Genomic DNA, 22,619 nt, shown 5'->3' with positions numbered 1-22,619 from the left:
TAGTCCCTACTGCTTCAGAAGGAGCTGGAAGTCTTCCCCTGTATGCTCCTTCAATGGACAGCTGAGGAATGGCCTGTTCAGGGTGGACTGAACTGGCTGCATGGTGGGTGTAGAGGTTGGTGCTTCCAGCCGCAGCCTTGTCTCTCTAATCTTTGCGGACATATTTTTCCAGTTCCAGACCGTTCAGACTCCCTTCAAGCATTAATGAACTATTTCAATAAAGAAAACAACCAGAAGTTTTTTATGCATTTAAAATAAGAGATGATTACCCTTCATAACGCTTCAATTTTCCTGCCCTATGATCTGTGCAGTCCTAAACCTGCTCCCCCCTGTGTTTCTGCATGCCATAAACAGCTTGGAGCACGCAGCCTTTGTCGTCGTGATTTCTTTGTGGCTCCTATAATTTATTCATCCCAAGATGCTCTCCTACATCTGCAATAACATTGTTTCAGTTTGTTATAGCACTAGCTTTAAAGTTTTATAAACCTGGTGACAAGTTGAAAAGTTACAAGAGAATTATTGTAGAGGGCTAGTGTAAGAAACAAGGCTTCCAAATAGAAATGTCTGCTGCAATATACGACATGCTAAATGAACGATACCTGCAGGATGGGTGATACCTTTTTCTGGGGGACAGCCTGCAGTACAGACGGGTTAGTGTTTGGTGCAGAACACTTGGCAAGGTGCACCTTGATGTTTTGCTTCATTACCTCCTATTCCTGTATCATCACCTCTTGCCACGTTGCTGTCTTGTGGGAGTGACTGCGCTCATGCTGGTGTGCTGTACTTGGTCACTTGGGGACTTACAGAAGGAAGCATGTCTGCTATTTACCAACTTCCCAAAGCTTGTTTGAAAACACAGTTGTCATGTTAAGAAAATAAGTTATCCCTGCTCAGGAGAGATGTAAACTATGCCCAAGAAGTCTGAAGGCTGAGCACTAGGTGTTTTAAATTGCCTTTTAACACAGGACAAGGTGGATTGGGTGTGTAAAGATGTTCTTGACCAGGAAAGATCATTGTACAACTGGTTATGCCATCATCACTTGGGCACTACTCTTCACTATGTCAAATTTTCTCTCCATCAGGAATGTTTGAAATAGCCTCTGTAGAGGAATCTGTCCTGATGAGGCATTGCTGTTCTGTTTTCCCTGAAGTATGAATATGCACTGCCTAGCTGAATCTCAATTCACTATAACCAATGCACACTAATAACTTATTGTCTAGTAGGCATAGCTGGTGAAAGAAGGCAGTGTGAATGGACAGGCTCAGTATGAGAGTCTTTGCACTACACAGTGATTTCTTAAGCTACTAGCTCATGGACACAGCTCTTGGCCTTTGATCCATTTCAGGTAGACCCTCTGTGTCTGCAATAGCAGGCAGGAAACACCTTTGCTGCAATATGTTTCTGAAAAGGATTTTCCATTCATATGGATATCTTGAGTTTTTTAAAACAAGATTTATTTATTAAGGAGAGGTTTCTGCTACCAACATTTATACTACCATGTGTTCTCTTCAAATATATTGATAGTTTTTATTTAACTAAAATTGTTGACATTTTTTTCAATGGAAAAATGACATACAGATATTTTCTAGTTAGTCTGTTCTATGTTTCTGGACATCAAAAGGTCTTAAAACAAAGGTTAAAGCATTTACATCCTACAGTTAGAGGCTTCTGCAGTTATATGTTATGAAATACAGCAATGAGTGTCCTGTCATGCTTGTAACTGTTTCTCTGTAGCCTCAGGTATCTCCAGGCCCATGACACTACAATTTGAAGTGTGTGTGTGTGTACACTGTATGTAAGGTTGCTGAATATCGAAGACTGCCAAGATATTTGAAAGTTGAGACACTCTTAGTGCTGAGTTTAATGGGTGGTGTGTTGTCATGGTACTGCAGGGGCTGTAGGATTGCTGTAGGCTCCTGAGGTACTGCATGTAGCAGAGGATGCAGTGGTGCCTTGGTGCTGAAGAAGGGCCAGGCTCTCGTACTGTGGCATAATGAGAATGGTACAGCTCTGATTTACAGTGAGATCCCTAGATTTTGTGCTGGTATGGATGGATAGTGTTGTTTTTCTTCATATGCTGGGGGTTTGTGTGTGCTCTGAGTTAAGATATTCCAAGCATGTGGCTGAGATAGGTTTCTTCAGAGCTGGCAATGGTCTGTGCCTTCTGCTGCCAATCATGGCTTCAGTGCTACTTAGGTCATGCAGCTATTGTTGCTTCAAGTCCTCAAGTGCAGCTCTGTAATGCACTGGGTGGCTGCTTGGAAAATCAAATGGTGGCAGTTCTGTACACAGGACTGTTGGGGCTCAGCACCGATACAGTCTAAAAAGCCAAGATGTGTATATCTGTTCATACCACATTATATTTTAACAGATATCCCCCTGATTGTGCTGAAAAGATCCCTTGTACTAACATAGTACATGAGGACAAGCAAAGTACCAGACCTCAGGGCAGCTGTATTCTGTGATGGGATGTGGGAACAAGTATTGAAATTCAAACAAACAGTGGTCCCCTTTCTGCCCCAAAGACAGGGACAGTCCTTCCACAAGAGGGTGGGGTTCTTGTACAAAACAACTGAGAAAAAAGCTGTGAATGAGTCCAAAGTACTCCACATTTATAGGTCCCAAAGTTGGTTGTGAAGAGATTGGCCTGGCTTAAACTAGAAAATAGGTCAGTGTGACTCATATGTCAATATTTACTGCATTTCTGGCAACTTGTAGAAGGGAAAAATCTTGCATCTTCCATAATATTTTGGAGATTATCCTATTCCAGTGACAAAATTCTCCCTGTGTCCTTGGTCTTGATGCTGGTTAACTGCAGAGGCAGCCCAGTAAATTCACTACATCTTAGAGTCAAGTTGCTAAGTAACAACCAAAGATCACCACACAATCTCTTCAAATGCAGTGGCCAGCAGAAAGCCAGGATCTTCACAAAGAGCCAGCAGTTTCTTCTGAGATGGAAGTCTCAGATTTGGTGTGTAGCAGAGGGCAGTCAGGTAAAGCAGCAGTCCTGCGGGGAGGTGGCTCTGTGTGACAGGGGACAGCTTTAGAGCTTCTCCTGCAGAGGGGTCCCCTATGTTTGTGCTGAAGGGTGCTGATGTCTTGGTTCTTAATAATGTCCTTGAATGAAATATTTTTGTTGGTTGGATTGTACTGTTTTGACATGGATATAGATCAGTCGATAATGAGCTGTGGAAACCTTGCTGAAACAAGCTCTCAGCTGAAGACAGACTAGGAACTGCTGGACTGGAGTATGACTCTTTCCCCCTGAGGCTTTCTATTCTACCATGCTGATTTCCTCCTAGAAATCCTGTAGCATTCACAGGATAGCTTAATGGGAGGGTTTGCAGGAAGCCTTTTATCTGCGTAACTGGAAATGCTTGGCTATGGGCAAGCTGTTGGATGGACTGGATGATTTCTAGCCTAAACCCAGGGTTTTTCAGCACTATTAAAACATGGTGGCAATGCTTATTGAGAATAAGCATTTATGTGCTTATTTAAGTAAGCATCCCCCCTGCACATCTTTCCATGATGTTGTTTTCCCTAAGGAGCAGCTCTGCAAGTGCCCCAGTATCACAAGTTTGAGCCTCAGGAGGGCTGAGTCAACCCTGCTTCCAGTACTGAGAGAGTTCAAATGACTGGCTCGCTAGGTGATTTCCCCAGTGAGAATATTTCTGTGCTTTCACTGAAGAGACTTAAGTTCACTCTGCATGTCGTAGATGACTCCACCCCACAGCAGGAAAGAAGTCATATTGGAGAGGATGAGAATCCATGGCTATATGGCTTGCAGCACGCTTTCAGCTGAACAGTGCTATGTATTGCAGTGCTCCATCTGTTCCTGTATCAGCCAAGTTATCTTTAGATCTGAACATGTCAGTGTATGGTGGTGGTATGAACCTCTTTGGTTTGCACTCCAGCATTCTTGTAGTAGTTAGAATTGTTACTGCAGAAAACTTTGTCCAGGATAAAAATGACTTTTTTTCCTGCTTAGGTTTTTATTCAGGTTTTTACACAGGCGGAACTCCCACAGCCTTTATATATATTTATATATATATTTAAAAGCTGCATGTATTTGAGAGCAGTGTTCCAAATGGCCACCTGTTTCAATAGCAGTGCTGCAGCATTGGAGAGGATTACTGCAGAATGCTAAAGTATCTTCCCCCAAGTGAGAGCTTTGTCTGGTTTGATTGAAAACCGAATTAGACCTTGAGGATCTGACCTGCTGACATCTTGTCATATATACATTTAAAGCGTGCAGCAATAGTGTACGTGCGCAAGAGTGCCAGTACCTCAATATAGAACCTAGATTGGAATACAAGTGCGTGCGTGCCGTGTTGCTATTTGAATATGTAAATAAATGGGGCTATATATAGCTCTATGCTATGTACATGTTGAGTGAAGGTGGCAGATACGGCAGCTGAATAGCTTTGCTGTTTCTGAATGCTGGTAGAGGCTCCCTGCTTGCTCCCTACATCTCTCCTGCTTGCTCCTACCCCTATCTGCCTTTCTGCTATCACAATTTTCAGGCCTCTGGAGAAGATCGTGTGTGGGGACAGGAGCTGTTAATATTCTGAGTCTGTGCTGAGTTGCTAGGCTACAGAGAAAAATGAACATTCAAGGAAAAAGGATGGTGAAAGGGAGAGGATCTGCTGAGCTGTTTGGAGACCCAGAAAGGCCCTCTAGTCAAATGAAAGGGATCGTTTTGGGGAAGGAGTCAGCGCACGCACGTGGGATGAAATGTGGGCAGTCCCTGCTGGCCTGGCACAAGCAGACTCGGGACAGCTCCAGACAGAAAAAGGGCAGAGGAAGAAGTAAAAGGATCCTCCAGCCCCTACTCCCTTCTACGTCACTGCATGCAGGGCATGTGCAGCTGGCTGCCAGGGTGCAATGGGTCACCAGGCTGGGGTATACACTTTTATTCCAGGTTGGACGAGACCCTGGGCAACTTGATTCAGTGGGTGGCAGGGGGTTGGAGCTGGGTGAGCTTTCATGTCCCTTCCAGCCTAAGCTGTTCTATGATTCTATGATTCTGTGATGCATCCCTCACCCCTTCTTTGTAGGGTGCTTCATGTGAGGCTCTAGTGAAGAGGGAAGCAAACCCAAAGCATGTTCACAGCTTTCAGGTTGGACTTCATCTCCCTCTCACTGCAGCAACCTACCACCAGAAGATCTCCTTTAACCTCAGTGTGACTGCAGGGGAAGGCAACTCGTGGCTTTTATCTCCTTGATAAAACCTTTGCATTCCTAGGTCATGGATACACAAAGTACTGACCCTTTTATCCATCAAGAGTTTTCAGCTGAGGTTCAAGCAGACTTGAGGGTTTATAACACATCATCTGCAGTCTGATCCTGGTTTTCCTGGAGCCCAATCTAGTTCCTAAGCACTGACCCTCTTCAGCTGTTCCCTTCTGTAAATGAGCGTCAGGTATGTAGCTGTAGAGGCTGTGAGCCATCAGACCTGTGAGGTGTCTTGTCTTCCTCTCTTCTGGAAGGCTGGCTTTGCTCTCTGCTCCCATTCCTGTCTGCAAGATTTGTTCCCTCTCAATATTGCTGGCTGTATCAGAACCCTCAGAAAAATTAAACAGTGCCTTCGGGTATTTTTATTATCTGGATACTTTATTTACCGAGCTCACATGGGCTCCCTGCCAATAACTTTCAGCCAGCTCTGCAAATAGAGCTCCTTGGCTCCAGGACTGTTGGTCCTGGTACTGCAGAGAGCACTCACTCAGCATGGACAAGGACTGCAGCTTGTTCTCCGCCATCCAGTTGGCCGTGAAGTCAAAGTCTGCTTGCTTGTGGACCTCCACAGCCTGCTGAAATCTGTTCTTTAACTCCTGCGTCCTGTAATAAACTTGACTTACTCAGCAGGATTGGGAGTGTTTCATACAGCTGTATTTTGAATGCTATTGTCAGCTGCACTGCACCTGTCCATCAGGTTCATGTTCCCCCAGCCAAGACCTGAACAAATAAAGTGGCAGAATGATGGCATACGCCAAAATGTGTGCAGTGCTGCTGGTGGCACTCTGCTTCCCTTGGCTTTACCCTGTCTACGCCAAAAGCAGACTAACCCAGGACTGCTGGGGCTCTCTATTTCCTGTACCATTTCCACACCATCTTACCTGTTTACTCCTGGTCATCCTTTACAAGATCAAACACTTGGGCTTTTTAAAGGAAATTAACACCATTTTCTAACCTGTTGATCAAGCTACTCTGTGTCAACATTGAGTTGGAACAGATGCACAGAGGTGTTATTTTAGAGTACCTAATACCAGTGGGTTTCTAAGCCCCTTAAAGGATTTTGAAGTTTCCTTTTCTCTTCCCCATTCCTCTAGCCTCACTTCATATAGTCTCTGGCAGTCAGTGTCTATGTAAAGGGCTGCAGGACCTCTCCTGTCTGGAGTAGGGTGTGATTAGATTGGTGTCCAGTAAAACCATTGGCAAGATGGTGAAAAGGATGTTTCATTAAAAAAAAAAAAAAATAGTTCTGGGAATATTCTAGTGAAATCGCATTTTTCTGTTACCATGTTGCTGCTGATAGAAGCCTATAAAGTGTTGACCACTTGAAGTGAGCATTTCTCAGCAGGCAAGATGTAAGAAAGTCACTACAAAATTCTCTGAAGGTATGTGCAGAGGCATTTGAAAGGGTTTAGGGAGCATCGCTGGTCTTCCAGAATCACTTTTCACTTGGCATAATCCAGCTTTCTTCCCCCAGCCTTTTGAGGGCTTTAGAAACTGATATCTTCACTAGTCACTGCTTAAACATCTCACTCAAATTTAATTTAGCTTAATAGGCTAGTTGTTGCATGTTTAATTAAATACAAATGATTATTAAAAACATATTTTTGAGCTTTAATGGCTGTATATTAGATACGCCCATATGTGTATGCAGCAGGGCACTGGAAACAGATGCTGTAAGGCAGAAAGGGTATTGCCTGGTAAGCACAAAAAGATGGGCTGGGGGAAGCTGGGTGGGAGATGGAAGAAGGGATGGGATACAGGCACCAGCACAGTTCCATGGTTTGTGGGTGTGCAGAAGGTAAATATGTAGCATATCACAATAGTGCAGACAAACAGCAGCTTGCTGCCCTCCCTACAGTATCCTAAGCCAGTTACCTCTCTAATGTGCTTCTTCCCTGCAAGGAATTGCTCAGGTAGGGACCTGTCTGAGCTCCCTTCTGGTTTAAGTGAGCATCTTACCTGCTTTTAGCTCCCCCATGTACTACAAGGAGTCCTTACCAGTTTCCAGACCATCTATCAATGTAATTTTGATTGTGCAAGCAATATTCTTTTGATTTTCTGCCTGAAAATTAGTCAAACTCATGCATCAGATACTGAACTTTGAAGGTGTGACCTTGCTTCTCTGGCATTAGTTGGACATCTGGACAAAGCATGCCCTTCTGTGCTGGCTTGGTGTGGGAAGGTATAGGCACCAAGCATGAATCTGACCACCTCTCGTTCGGTGACTCCTCACTGTGAAAGAGGACAACTTCTCAAGTTATGATGAGATTTGGAGTGAAAGCTGGCTGGTGACTCAGAAATGGGGAGGCCAAACCACCCTGCTTTTGGGAGTAGAACAGGCTCTGGGTTTTGCCCAGCCACTAGCTCATGTGGAACTGAGCACGGAGACCAGACCAGCCGAAATAATATGAAATAGCTTAGAGATTCTGGGGCTTAAGAATAGAAACTGCCTGGCAATGATTTTAAGGTCTTGCCCAAGGAAGGTGGCATGCTGCAGGTGGTGACTTTGGGGTTGCTGCTGGTACAACTGAATGAGGTTGCTGTTTGTTTTTTTTTGTTGTTCTCCCAGCAGGTGCTATGCTGTAGTCTTCTGACTTTCTCCTTTCAACCTCTGCATCCAGCTCAAATGGGGCTGTTAAGCAGACAACATATAGTGCTATTCTGTGCCCAGATGGGGCTTTGGTACACAGGCTATGAAGTCTGAAAGCCTTCATAGGCTTTCATGGGCAGGCCAACCCCCTTTAGGCAAAGGATACAGCTAGGTACGTCCTGTCTGACATCTGCAGGACCAGCACCAGTCCAGGTGCTGCAGAGATGGGGCATGGCAGAAGAGAAATAGGGCAACAAGATAACACTTCACTTTCACACCCCTAGTTGTGGAGGATACAGCTGATATGTCCCAGTTTCTGGACATGCATTCAGCAATTAAACACATGCAAATTACTACAAAAGTAGATCAGATCAGTGAGGAGAAACATCTCCATGCAAAGTTCTTCTGAGGTCCTAAAGAAAATGAGTTCAAGAGCACAAAGACCTGCTGTGCAGGAGGGCACAGCATATCATGTTTCTGTCCCCTTGCATTGTGGACAGGTTGTGGGTGCAAGGTGATTTTCCTGCTCCCCAGGTCAGGTGGACAATTGGGTATTTGAAATTAAGGGATGTGGAAGGAGATTCTGGGTTTCTCACCTGCTAAGCTGAAGCATAAGGAGAAGGTCAGTATCTAAAATAGTTGTCGCTTTATGTATAACAGTTGTCAAGCAGAACTTCAGACTTGTAAATCAGGCACTGGCTTGCACTAGAAGATAAATTAAAAGCAGAATAAAAGCAGAATGTTGGCAGAATACTCTCCCTATGAAAAGCACAGTAAGTACAAGAGCTGCTGCCTCCTGCCCTAGGCAAAGGTGAGGATCTAAAGCAGACTTTGTGCTATCTTGGAGCTGGAAAGATTGCTATCGTGTGTTTGTCAGATTAACTGGTGCTTGTTAAGGTCTAGAACCCATTGATTTGTCTTATCTAAGTGGAAATGGACAATCCATTAGGAGGGCAAAGTGGCTTTCTAAAACAAGCTTGCTAAGTAAGGACTGTGGACACCTTGCTCTGTCCTTCCCATATTCTCCTGTACGTTTTACAGAGCTCTGATTCCTTGCAACTGATTGCAGGCACATTGTTTAAGGCTCCCCTTAAAAACAATTCTTATTTCCCCTAACACCTCCTTAAAATGAAACATACTTGAGGACTGCTTTGTCCTTTAATTTCTCTCCCAAGAATGACGGGAACAGGAGCTGGTGTTTAATCATCAAAGAAGTCGAAGCCAACAAACTGTTCATTAGTCTCTGGCAGTGGCAGCTTGGTTTTTACTAAGTCAGATGTTTCATTTTTCTCCCTCTTTCTGGAGCATCTTGGCTTTCCTAATGTTCTTTTATGATCTTGGACAAGGAGACCATATGTCATTTTCTTATATGGGGTAGGACTTTTATTTGGTCACTTCTCCAAAAAGAGGTGATTTATCAAAGTCAGGGGTGGAGGGGAAATGGGGGACAAAGTGAAGTGGCATGGCTAGTGCCAGAGGTAAGCTGTAAAGCCTCCTTTATCCCCCTCATTGCTTACAGTACCTTACGAGTGTTTGGTGGAATGCTAGCAGCCTGCAGTAGTCACCTTCACTTTTAAAACTCCCCCCAGAAGGTACCAGCTGTTTGTCATACACAAAGATGGACTAGGCACAGGAGAGATTCATATTGCTGGAAATACTGTGTTCTGAGCAAAGATTTGGTCCTTTCTCACATAGTATTTCATACCATTTCTAGACCTCTGAGTCCACTGTAGCCTGTAACAAGGATGCAGACTGCCTCTGGTAATATTTAGTACTGGGGGCTGTAGAGGTCACAGGACAGAAAACCAATCTGCTCCAACCTGCCAGTGACCCACATCTCCCAGCAGCTGTGCTGAGGGTTTATGAAGCAGCCTGCTCAGGAGGGATGCTTTAGGTGACTTTCTGTTGGAAGCTGGAGCTCCTGCCGTGCAGCAGGAGGATCTGCATCCTTGGGTGGTTCTCCTTTCCTGCTAGTCCCTCCCCTTTTATGACTTGGAGGACTGTGTTTTCTACATTATGCCTGCACCTTTCACAGTACTGCTAAGTACCTGACCTCATGCTTTTTCCATAGGCTCTGTGGAAAGTTTTTTCCATTACCTTGCCCTCAATCTGTTCTTATATAGCAACCCGCTGCTGAAAGTCAGATACTCTAATTGTACAGCTGTTTTGTTTTTAACCTGTGCAAAAATTATTTCCCCTTTGCTGCTTCCTGCTTCTGCCAGAGCCTTCATACTATTTTTGAATATTTACTTATTTGTATACTGCTCAGTAACCCTCAACTACCTAAAAGTGTGAGACTCTGTAAGCTTAAGTAGCACAGGGTTATGATTACTTACTGACTTAATACAGCCACTACAGGGAATCAGATAAGAGTAAGTCTGATCTGTACCTATTTTTAAGTGATGTAAATACAGTGGAGAGCTAAACTGTAGAATTTACTACCTACCACAAGGCTGCAGGTGCCAAAGGCTGAGATATTCTGAGATGAGACAAACTCTCAGAAGAGAAACCATGTATCTCCAATTAAGAACGTATCAGCTCTGGCTCAGGAGATCATTAAGCCTGAAACAGCTGCAGAATAAAGTATCGCAACACAAAGACCCCATTTTTTCTTATATTTCTCCCTTCTGTTCTCTTGATTGGTGCTGGAGACAGGACACTAATGTGTGATGACTTTTGGTCCGACACAGTACCACTGTCTCTGAAATGAGCCCAAGCACACTTGTAAGAGTATCACTTTGGGCATAATGTGTGCCCTGTACGCTGATGTATCACTGTGTTTATTGTCTTTGGGGTTCTACAGGAAACGTCTTCCTCCATCCACACCTCTCTTGTGCCAACATTTCAGCTGATTACTGTTGTGTCCTCTTACGTCTTTTTTGTTTTGGGGTCTCTGCTGGGTTTCAGAAAATACTGTAGTTATCAGTCTCTTCCTCTTGCCTAGAGATGTATGCCAACAGCCCTGTCCTCAGTAGCTGGCAGGATGCACTGTCACTTTAGCATGTGAGGCCCCCAGGTAAGCTCCTCGTTGTTCTCTGGGGCTTTTCCTAGCCCCTGAGAGAGCTGTCCTCTCTCCTCGCGGGGAAGCAGCTCTGGAGTGTGAGTGCCTGCTGCTCCACATGTTGCTCTCACCTCTGCTTTGTGGATGCATCATGCAGCGAGGAGGAGAGAGGGAGTAAAGCTTCTGCAAAACCTGAGTTGGAGGATGCGCAGGGAGGGGAAGCTGGGGCTGACAGCTCTCCGTTGCTGGGCAGAGCAGGGTGAGTGGAGGCATGTGAAGGGGTGTCCCATGGGGATGGTCACGCTGAGCAGATTTCCAGCAGGCTCAGGTGCTATCTCAGCTTTGTGAGGGGCTGAATGGGAGCTGCAGTGCTGAGCACAGCTCTGCATGCAGCTGGGCCACAAGGTGTGCCTTGCAAGGCAGCATGGAAGTCTTGTAAATAAATAGAATGGAAATGGTGCATCACTGGCTGCCTGTCCCACAGAGGAGAGCTGGGTACCAAGTGGGGTGAGAGGCTCCAGAAACTCAGGTGCTCTGCTCATACTGCAATGCAGGTCCAAAGTCACTGGGAGGGGTAACCAGAGAGAATATTTTCCTTAGCAGGGTCTTGGCCAAAGTGAGAATGTTGGTGTCCCTGAGAGAAGGACTGTGAGGCTTCTGAAGCAAGAGCTTAGCAATCCTTTAAAAAGCAAAGCAACACAGTTTCTTGGCCAGAAACCTGTCACTGTGTTTTTGCTCTTTCCAATATAATACAGAAGGTGACAGATATAGCTTTTGTATCCAGACTACACCACAGGTTTGCTCCATGACCTTTCAGATACGCATGTGGGTCTGGATTTCTGAATCATAGTTAGATACCCGAAAGCTGGCATACCCATACTGTGGGATTATTTGAGCTTGTTTTCAGAGGTGCTAACTCAAACCTGGCTTTGAGTAAAGTCAGTGGGAGAAGACGGGCAGGCAGGATGCCTCTCTGCTCAGCCCAGATGTTAGTGCATGAGCGTGGTCCTTGCCAGCCCCTGGCACAGAGCTGGCAATGCAGAACAGAAATGCCCCTCATGCATGGTCAGGAGGATTCCTTTGGCACTAAGTATCTGCTTAGGAAGAAACAACGTGTCTCTGGCCCCAGCAGTTTATTTGCATGCATTTGCAGAAAGCTTTTTATTTAAGGACTTGTGAAAAGTTACTGGCTTCTGTAAGGCTGCTATCAGCAAGACTTGTGAGCGCTGCTTACCCTGCCCACTTCCTAATCTACATCTTGTTAGCTGTCTTACCCAAAAAAAAATCTTGGCTCCTAGCCTATTTAAGACCTGTTGTGAGAAGATTTTTTCATTGATGTGTACAAGACCCCTTCCTGTACTACTCATTTATCTGAGAGGAAATGATTGTACTTCTAGCACAGTGCTACAACACAGTCTGTGGCTTTGTGGAAAAGCTGATTTGGGGCCTCTGGGTCTCCCCGGGATGTGCAGTTACTGTGCAGTATCTAGAATTTGTTCTGCAAAGCTGCAGCTGTAGGCTACAAAGCAGCTCTCCCTGCCCTTTGGAAAAGTCCTGACTCAGCAGAACTTTTAAGCTTCAGCTTTGTACTGTGGAACAGGAAAGGAAGAGGAGACATGTATGGCATTGTGGTTGCTGGGGATGGTGAAGGAACTGCCCTTTACCCAGCGGATCATGCTCCACTGGTGACAGATTTCCTCCACATATGTCCCTCTCTGAGAATTGCACTGAACTCCCAACTTAGCTCATACACCAGGGCAAGTGCTAATAGTTTGTCATGGTTGGCCGGGGTTGACTCTGAGTCCTTGGGCTAGAGGTGAGATTTTCCGTGTGCCTTTGGGAATGTCCTGAATTTCTGCTCAGAATGAAAGTGGACTTTACCAAGCGTATTGTTTTCATTTTTGCAGAACAAATCAGTTCTGCAAAATGAGTCCCTTCAGGTGGTGGAGGTGCAGACGCAAACATTTGGGTGCCAACAAATGTGGAGACCCACCAAAGGTCTCAGCAGTGGCAGGAGGGGACTGGACTGCTTTATGTCCCTGCCCTGAGGCCAGGCTGTGACACTAGCATGTTTGTCTCCTAGGACTACACCATCACCATGTACTTCCAGCAGAGCTGGCGGGACAAACGCCTGGCATACAATGACCTTCCTCTCAACCTGACCCTGGACAATCGGGTGGCTGACCAGTTGTGGCTGCCTGACACCTATTTCCTGAACGACAAGAAGTCCTTTCTGCATGGAGTGACCGTGAAGAATCGCATGATCCGGCTCCATCCTGATGGGACTGTCCTATATGGCCTGAGGTAAGTTGGAGGGGAATTCCTGTTGGTTGTGGCTGTGAAAGATGCCTCATCTAAATTTCCTCCATTTTAAAAGAGTTTCTGGTATTTTCTTCATGCACACTGACTACACAGATTCTGAAATGTTGTGCAGGTTTAAGCACCTGCTCTTTCTCCAAGTTAGACGTGGTTGTTTCCTTCAGGCCTCTGAGGTTCCCTGTAGTGCTGTAGACAAATATTGGAGATGGGAATAGTTGGTTCTGTGTGTTTCAGGTCACTGTCATTTGTGTTGCATAACACTTCCATTTGAAACACTCATTTTCAGTTCCTTATAATTTTCTGCAAGTTTGGCCTATGGAGATGAGACTTCATTACTCTGGTATCTAATGCTGAATACCTGTAGCACTTGAGTAAAATCACTTTAGTTATTTTTGAGTATGAGATCGTAGACGTTTTTGTACCATTTAAAGAAAAAAAAGTCTCTTTACCAGAGCAATTTTGATAATTGAGCTTTGAAAGTTGGTATCTAGTAGGGGAATGGTCCTCAGCAAGGAGGCTTTTTATGGTGTCTGGAGTAAATTTACTGGCAAGTACAAAGGCTTTTTGAAAGTGTGTTTGTTTGTAGGGGAGGTGACAGAGTTTGGCCTCGCTGTGATATCTGGATCTGTAGAGGTGCCAGGGCAGGTAGGAACATCAAGTGGGAGGAAGAAGGGGGCTAAAAGGGAAGTTTGCAGCTGTAGATAAGTGTGCACTTTTGGATGTTGTAGGTAAAATCTAAGCAATGATTTCCCCAATCCTGTATTTGTCTGCTTTGAGCTGTTTTCCTAGTGTGTTTTCTTTGTTTTTGTTGTTGTTGTTTTTTTTCCTCCTTTTTGACTACCAAAATTCACAGCTGGCTTTTAGACCTGCCTCCACATTCACAAATGATTGTGATAGCAGCTCTGGGCTTACGTCCCAGTGCAGCAAAGGGGGAGGAAAGACCTTTCTCTTTCAAAGAGGGTACACCCACCATTCCCATTTACAGTATCAGCTCCTCTGCTGCTTCGTGTTTTGTGGCAAGGACTGACTTTCTATGATGATTTCTTCCTTTTTAAGTAGCAGGGCTGTTTGGGGGAGGGTGGGGCTGGATGTAGGCACACCAAAGTAGGAGGCTGCACAGGACATCATCCTGCTAGGACAGCGAGGTGGCTGTGCCCAGTGTTTCCCTATGGCAGAGCTCTGGGGAGCTATAAGCAGCAGTGAATGCTTGTGCTAAGGGACAGGCAGGGGTATGCTCCAGCCTGTCGTGAAGGAGGGGGCACAGAGTGCCGTGAGGCTCAGGCTGCTGAGCCAGCCCACCTGAGCACGGAGCTGCCTCCCCCAGGCTGGTGGGCACCCTTAGCGTGTACCTGCGCAGCGCATGGCGCAGAAATACTCGTGTATTTTTATCAGCTGCCATTTAGTCAGCTCCGACAACGAGCAGTGTGGATCCAGCTGCCAAGCAGTGGAAGTCCACGGAGGGTTTGCAGGGCCAGGCTGTTGTCTGAGCACCTCCTGCACCATCCCTGCCCTTGCCCTCCTGTGGGGCCCTGCAGTGCGGGTGGGGGAGCTCAGCTCCCTCCCAGACAGGGCCTGGGTGAGATGAGGAAAACTGCATCCAAGCCAAAAGAAAGAAAATGACAGCTGTTTGCCCCTGTTATTTCCAGGGCCATAGTAAGAGCCGCCTGTGTTGTTTTAACTTTTGGCTGGTTTTCCTGGAAGCTGCTCTCTTGCCCCTGGAGAAAAAGGCAACTGCAAAAACAAAGCAGTGAGCAATTGCAACTGCTCTTCCTGGGCTGTGCCTCCAGCCAGGGTGGCTGGCTTTCACTGCCCTGAAAGCACCGGGGCACTAGGGAACAAGCCAGGTGCCCTGAATGCTTGAAGTCCCTCTAGATTTACCCATAGTGGTATGGGCAGTGCTTTCCTTAAGTCTTGCTGTCTGGACTGACTCCTGCACCTGTGATTTTGCTGACAGCAAAGTGCTAGGTGCAGTTTTGCAGGTGCAAATGATTGTGGTCGTATTCAAAAATACATAGACATATGCACAGCAGGTGCAAGCAGGTAAGAAAATGGTCTGGATATTCACCTGTGCTCCCTTCATCTTGGTACAAATACACCCATGCTTGCTCTGCAAACAGGAAAGAAAGTGCAGGTCCTTCTCCTGCATTATGAAGCCTTGTCTTCTCTTGCATTTTTGGAAGGATCTTTAAAATGGAGTTGCCTTGATAGAAGAAGGCCAAAGGAGGCATTTTCTGTTGTTTTTTGTTTTGTTTTGTTTTTTCCTTTGTTTACCTGCTTATTTGTTTTTCCTCAGGCAAGATGCCACAGCTCTGTTCCTTCTCCTGCTACCTTCTCACCAGTCGCTTCCCCCTCCTTTGAGCTGATCCTGTAGCAAAGTGACTCAATCGTGCTATTTGTGGCACAACAGTCATTTTTCTTTCCAGCAGCCTCTGATGTCAGAGACCGGGGAGGATGACACCCTGGCAGGCCCCAGCTTTCAGCGAGTGTTCAGGCAGGATCAGGCTCAAACCCCGGATCAGACCACAAGGTCCGAGTTAGCTCACATGGAGTCAATGGGTATTTCATTTGACTTCAGTGAGGATAAGATCAAGCTTCAGATAACTTGTTTCCACGAGTAAATGAAGCTCTTTATTCTGCCGCTCTGCTCCATTGTGGAAGTTGCGTGTCAGAAAAGCATATGCTTGTTTTTGATAGAATTAACGAATTAGTGGATGAAGGGAGTGCAGCAGATGTAATACAGCTACATCTTAGGAAAAGCGTTCGATACAAAAGCTTACTCCAAAATTAATTCACACTGGGCTGGGATTAAAAGCCGGTTGCCAGATCTCCGACAAAAGGAATGCATAAACAGCCACGGGCTGCATCGGGGAGGCGACGCTGGGCTGCAGGACCAGCACTGGTGTTTCCCAGCTCCGTCCCTTCCAAGCTAGCAGATGGCCCAAATCCCGGGGTCTGGAGCCCAGATCCAGCCCCGGGGATGCTCCAAGCAGCTGAGGATGTGTGGTCTGCCGTGGGAGGATGCAAACCCAGCAGAGCCAGCGGGGTTTTAGGAGATGGAAGGTGGTGAGGTGGGGTTGTGTCCACACTCCTCTGACCCCCAGATACCTTGAAGGGATTAAAGGTACCTGCAAAGTATGGGAGAGGTCACCTGGAGCACACAGCAAGGAATGTGCTAAAGAAACAAGGAAAGGCTGCAACAGGAAGGGAGGCTTAAAGGAGCTGCCCACAAAGATGAAAAGCAGTCAACTGTTGGTGTAGGGGAGGGAGGTGGATAAGATATTGAGGAAGAGCTGTGTAGAACCAGCTGGATTTAATGTATTTTTCCTCCTAATGGCTTTTTGTCAGAAATTGCATTGGTTTCATCAAATTTTAAACAAAAAAAAAAATAGGGAGAAATTTTTCATTTAAGAAAAAAAAAAATGTTTCAAAGTGTTGATGTTTCAATCCTAATTTTATGCAGGGAATTTTTCACTTATGTCAATAATTCCCTCTCTATTTCATGCTGCTTGCACTACCACTGCTGGAATTTGAGAGTTATAGGGAGAAACATTGAAGCCTTTCTCTGAACCCCCAGAGACTGTCTAGCCTACCTCTGCCATAATATTCAATAAGCTTTACATTAGCACACAGATAGGCTATGCATTATGGTCTGATATCTGTATTTCCTTTTCTAGACTATGCAGTTTCCATTTGGTAGTGAAGCAAGTTAACACTCATCAAATGTTGATGTCGTCAGTATTTTCCTATGTTTCCAGAGACCTAAAAATAGAAATAGCTGTAACAATGCTAAAATCCTCACATGGTAATTTGAAATCGCATTTGAAACCGGCTTAAAAACACCCTTCGGGGAAATCTCGAAGCTATTTGATTTCGTTCCAATTAAGGACCAAACTGAATTCCAGCAGAACAGGTGCCTCGAGGAGCTCAGCATCCCTGTGCTCACGGGGGAGCGGAGGGCCGGGGCGCGGGGCAGCAGGCGCAGAGCTGAGTGGACAGCGAGCGAGATGCAGCGCCTGGCTGGCAAGGAGCCCAGGCGATGTGAGCTGAGCAACTGAAAAACTGCAGAGGAATTTGATGACGGAGACTAAATCCTGTGCAGGGAGAATGAGGGATCTCCTCCTGCGAAGGTGGTGTAGCGGTGGGGGTGTGCGTGTGTTTTGCTTTCTTTTTTTTTTTTTTTTTTTTTTTTTATTCCTGCCCATGATAGTCACCGCAGTGAGGTGTGGTTTGGAGACAAGGCAGTTTGTGTAGATGCAAAGGAGCCAAGGCACAGCAGGGCACTGAGCCCATTGGGAACGCAGACCCCTGCTTTCCCCATCAGTGTAAATGCCTGTTCAGGGCTTGAAGCAAGGCGGAGAGAGCTGTTATAGATCAGACATCTCAACACTTGCAGTTTAAACCCGAGTGAAGCTGGATACATTTGCTTTGGCAGCACATGGTTTCTGCTTTTCACAGGGTTAAGTTCCCAACAGCCAGCTGCTCCCTGCAGTGTAGCTACTCCTGGGGGGTGTCAGCCTTTGCACTACAGCAAACTGACCCACTCCTGGGCCAGGCAGCAGCCCGAGCACCACTTGTAGCTCACCTTATGCAGGGCAGAGACCCAGGTGAGCTGAGGCACATACAGCATCCCTCCCACCCGCTCACCCACCAGCAGGTTGCTGCGTCGTGCCTCTGGGGCTGCCCTCCCTGCTCAACATGGTTTGGGCTCTGCTGGAGCTCATCTTCTTTATAGCACCCATTTTCAGCCCGTTTCTTGACCAGGACCCAGCTATGTCTGAATTTCATTCCCCAAATTCAGGCCTGGGATTATTGGTTCTCCAGTTGGTATAAAGGGTTCTCTCTCTCCTGTCTCGCTCGGAGCCTGCTGTTTGCAGACATGTCCTTGCTCTCCCTATGGGTGTTCTCTGATTTTTATGGAGTAGGGACCTGGCAGGTTATAACTGAGCAGTATTCTCTACACTGAGACCCCTGAGCAGCAATTTTCTCCTTCCATCTTGCAGGCCAGAATAGAAGAAATCTGCAGTTTTTCTCTTTGCTTCCCCCTCCCTCCCCAAGAGAGGTTTCTCTGGAAATGTGCGAGATGATTCAGTCTCTACCCTGCCTCTAGCAGCTCTGCCTGCTCCCTCCGCAGGTTAGGCAAAGGCAACAGAAATCTTTCCTTTGGCAGCCTGGGTGTAAGCAGCTGGGCTCGTGTCCACCCAGCTGGGCTCCAAAGCTGGTGCTGCAGCCTTGCACTGCTCACGCCACCCAGCTCCAGTGCAGAGATCTGGGTGTGGGAGAAGGGTTTGTTCAGTGGGTGAGGGGAAATGAGAGTTCAGTTAGGAACCTGACAAATCCCCATGTGCATTTTGGTCTTCTAGGGCCAGAATGAGGGACTTAGCTGGAAGCACTAGTCAGGCACAGAAGTGCCTGCATCCACACTTCAATTCCTATCCCCTGAAAACACGTGATTTTCCTATCCCAGGGTGGAAAACAGGTTGATTTTGATTACTGGTACCTTGAATACTAGTTTAGAAGAGCTTTTTTTCTCCTCGTCTAATTTGAGTGCAGCGCATACTGCTGTTTATCAAAGGATGCCTATGCAAGCACAGATGCTTTTGGAAACAGAGTGACCTTAGCAGGATTGTGCCAGGACTTATGGAGTCGGTTTTAGGCCAGCAGACACAAGGGGAAAATATTCCATATCCTTGCCTTGCTCTTGGTTCTAACATGACCTCCAGGAGTCTGCAAAGATCAGACCATGTTAAAAGAATGGCAAAATCCACCATGGGTTTATAAATCCCTCCAGGCCCTTCAAAGTTTGTGCTTACTGCCAGGCAGAAGGTGACATTTGCCAGCATGATTTTTATGACTGACTCTGAGAATGTACAGAGTAAAAATTCGATTTCATTTTTTCCCGCATTCAGCAAAAGAGCAATTTTGCCTCTCCTTCTACTCTCGGTTATCAGAATCCCAGTACAAGTCTAACTTATCCCTTGAGGGGGGTCTACACGTGTCCTGTGAAACTCAAGCTGCTTGTGTGCTTTCTCCTCATTGCTACAAATTGAGCTCTAGGTGTCTGTATCACTGGGGACAGGAGCATCTTCAGCTTCTCAGGTAATCTGAAATCCAAAAGGTTTCAACCAGCAACTTAAACTTTTTTTTTTTTTAAATCCTTAGCTGTGAGGGTGTTTGAATATTTGTGTTAGTCCATGGATGATGAAACTTACTCCATACCTGCAAAACAGACAAAACTGTAAGTGTAGGCACATGCTGTTCCAGTACCACTTAACATTGACCCCAGAAACCAGTTTCAGGCACATTTAGTTCACTGATATACACATAGTTATGATGCAAACAGTGAAGTATGTCATTTTGTAAGGATGAGTTTAAGGAGAAAGGGACCCTAATTGCTTTAGGAACCCCTCAAAGGTGAATGTCTTTGCTTCTTTCTAACCCAGCCCTCCTTAGAGAGGAGGACATGCTCCTTTAGGAATCAGTGTTTTGGGGAGGTCATATTTTGCTCTTTACACTCATAGCTGATGAATTTGGTTCTCCCAACACACTGAAGATGATCCAGAGGATGAACTAGTGGCTGAGGGCCTCCAGAGCTGAAGTTTGGTACAGGGAGATCAGACCTGGGGAGCTGAAGGGACAGCTCCTGTGGAGGAGGCAAGCAACAGGGTAGGAGGGAGATGGAGAGGGTAGGATAATAGGTTTAATAGGTGGGAGCTCCACACTGCTCTGTATTTGAACTTATATAATCAATCTAAATAAGACAGAAGAAGCCATTAATAAGTAAACAGTGATAAGGAGGATCGGGAAGGGAATGAAAAGGGTGGTGGCATTCAGGTCAGAGAACTCACAGAGGGCTGGTGGTGTGCAGGAGTCTGAGCTCTCCCCTTTGGGCTGCAAACGTGGTGGGATGGTCCCATGCTGCTGCTCACGGAGCAGGCAGCAGGCTGAGGCTGCATTGCTTTTCCATGCCTGCCTCTGCCTTGGTGGTACCAGTGCCAGGTGGGCATCGCCACCTCCTTGTAACAGAGACCTAGCACTTGCCTGGTGGGACTTGGAGTTTTGTGGCTGTCCTTCTTGAAATGATCCCTACCTCCCCTGGGGCTGAAGGACTCTCTCCATGGTAAGGCATCTGTGTTGCCTCAGCTTCTGCTTGGATTTGCTAGGTGCTGGCAGAGCAGGGGGATATCTATCAGCACACAGCCTGCCAGAGCTGCTTGACAACTCATGAATGCACGTCCCTTCTTTTTCTTTTTGGAAATGTACAGTGGTTTCTCCCTAGCCCTGTCTCCCCTTGATGGACTGCCTGCCAGCTGTGCAGCAGAGGAGCAGGGAGGGCACTGAGGACTTGGCTGCTTTGAAAGCCTGCAGACTTGAGGAGCAATGATTAGGGCAAGGGCACAAAGACGTCTTTTTTGTGGGGAGGGAAGTGTGAAGGTTGTGATGCGAGGGGGATGACCTGGAGGCCTGCAGAGGGGACAGAACTGGAGGGAGGAGAGGGGAGCTGGTGGTGGCGGGTGGTGGTGGCCAGGCTTGGATGCTTCACTGAGAGCATCGTGTGAAGGGCAGACGAGCCTCTCCCCTCCGATGGGCAGCGTCTCTGTGAATCGCCATCAGAGCAGATGGAATTCACACCACACACATTTTTGAATTTAAAAGGGGAGGGATGGTGAGTAAAGAAGCAAGAGAGGGGGTAGGGAGAGGGAAGATGTGGGCTGGCCAGGAGCCAGCACCTCTTGCCAGTGCCACGGGGAAGGTGGCACCCTTTTCTGGCGTCCTCTCTGGCCCCACACTCCCTGCTCTGCTCCACTTGGGTCACGTCTCCTCCGGGCACTGCACTCTGTCTAGAGCTGTTTACAGGGTGATGGTTTGTTCTGTCTCCTCATCTCCTTTCGCACAGAATGAGTATCCACTCTGCTTTCTGTCTTTTAACCTCTCCTTCTTCTCTGGCTTTCCTTCCCCAGGCTCCTTCACCCCCTGCTTCCCCTGATCCCACCCCTCCGCTCCCTTACCCCGGTGGCCTCCTTTCCTGCACTATCTGCTCTCCTGCCCCTCAGCCCTGCCCCTGCCTCCCCCATCACCACTCATGCCATCATCACTCTTCTGTCTTCTGGGAGCAGGCAAACAGAGCAGTGATGCTGTGGGTCACCCATGAGCAGGGTATGGCAAAGGGCTGTTGGGGTACAGGATGTTTTTTGAGGTCCGATATATAAATAATTAAACATCCTTCTTTCCTTTCTGTGATGCCACTTTTCTTATCCCAAGAAGGGTGGTTTATTAAACCTTAGGAAGCCCAGAGGCAGGACCCAGCACCTCAGGCCAGCTGCTCCCCACCTAGTTGTGCTGCAGGAGCCAAACACCCAGGTGGTCCCACAGTGCCAGTGCCCATGGCCTTGCTGGCTGCCCCTTGCTGTGGGTGCAGCACTGCAGCTGAAATGCTCCAGACAAGCAGGTGGCTGCAGTCCAGTGTTTCTCTGCTAGAAAAATAGGAAAAAAAAAAATCTGTGTACTTACTTGGTCCCAGTCCTCACCTGTCCCAGCACTGTTATGTGGGCAGCTCAGCATGAGCCTGGGGCCTCGAGCCAGCTGGGGTATCTCTGTTGGATGCTGAGCTGTGCAGTGTGGATGTGCCCACCCTTTAATTTGAAGGAAAGAGAAATTCTTATCTGATTTTTAAGGACTGATGCCCTCTTAATCTCATTTTTCTCCTTTCTGTCCTATCTGTCCTGAAGTTCTCTCCTTTTTGAATCAACAGGGATAAATCCTGCTCTGATGTAAATCTCTGCTGATGTAAATTGGTGTGATCTTGCAAAAATCATTGGAGTGGCTCTGGATTTATGTTGGCTGTTAGTGTGAGCGGGATTTGGCGCATGGAGTGTGGTAGCCATAGCTCACTGTGTCGTGCTCTGCATTTCCAACCAGCACTGCAGGTGACGAACAAATCCTGCCGAGAGGCACGAGGGTCCCTCTCCATCCAGAACAGGCTTCCCCTGGATGTCCTTAGCGCAGCCACGTTTGCCAGCCAGGCTGCGACTCAGGGATGGACACCGCAGAAAGGTTTTAGCCTGCAGGGTCCCACAAATGGGGTGGAAAATTTTCATTTAATCCATTTTTGCATCGCACACTTTAGGGGAAAATCGGAGAGCGCGTTTGTCGCCGCTGTTTCCCAGGGGTGCGGTATAATGCATACAGTACAGCCGTGTGCGGCACAGGGGATGACTCACACCCGGCCGTCACTCCCTGGTCTCTGCGCCCGGCCGGGATGGACCATGCACCTGCCACCGTGGGCTCTCCAGGCAAAGTTTGGCTCCCCCAGGTGGGCTTGGGGCTGTCCCCCGTGCCCAGGTGGACAGGGGTAGGAGAGGCGTTGGGTTGCCCGCAGTCCTCCCCGAGGTGCCGAACCCGGCGGCTGTGAGATCAATGCGTGCAGTCCCAACGCCGCGGTGATAATTTGTATGTGGCTCCTGCCCTGTCATCCT

General features: G+C 47.0%; 1 protein-coding gene across 2 annotated transcripts in view; it reads left to right on the top strand.

Moving 5' to 3' along the window:
* Positions 1–22,619, top strand: part of LOC311213993 (gamma-aminobutyric acid receptor subunit beta-4) — a gene marked incomplete at both ends in the record, with an annotated part of 62,282 nt that overhangs the window by 28,439 nt on the left and 11,224 nt on the right. For both annotated transcript variants that reach the window (XM_084294354.1, XM_084294353.1), the window contains one exon: positions 12,911–13,131. In XM_084294354.1, coding sequence (XP_084150480.1) covers positions 12,911–13,131 — 221 coding nt within the window. The remainder of the gene's footprint in view (positions 1–12,910; positions 13,132–22,619) is intronic.

This window comes from Netta rufina (assembly GCF_964035555.1).
Source record: "Netta rufina genome assembly, chromosome: 12".
In the NCBI taxonomy this organism is placed as follows: domain Eukaryota; kingdom Metazoa; phylum Chordata; class Aves; order Anseriformes; family Anatidae; genus Netta; species Netta rufina.
The sequence above is the reverse complement of the archived record's forward strand: the minus strand, read 5'-3'. Positions and strand labels throughout refer to the sequence as shown.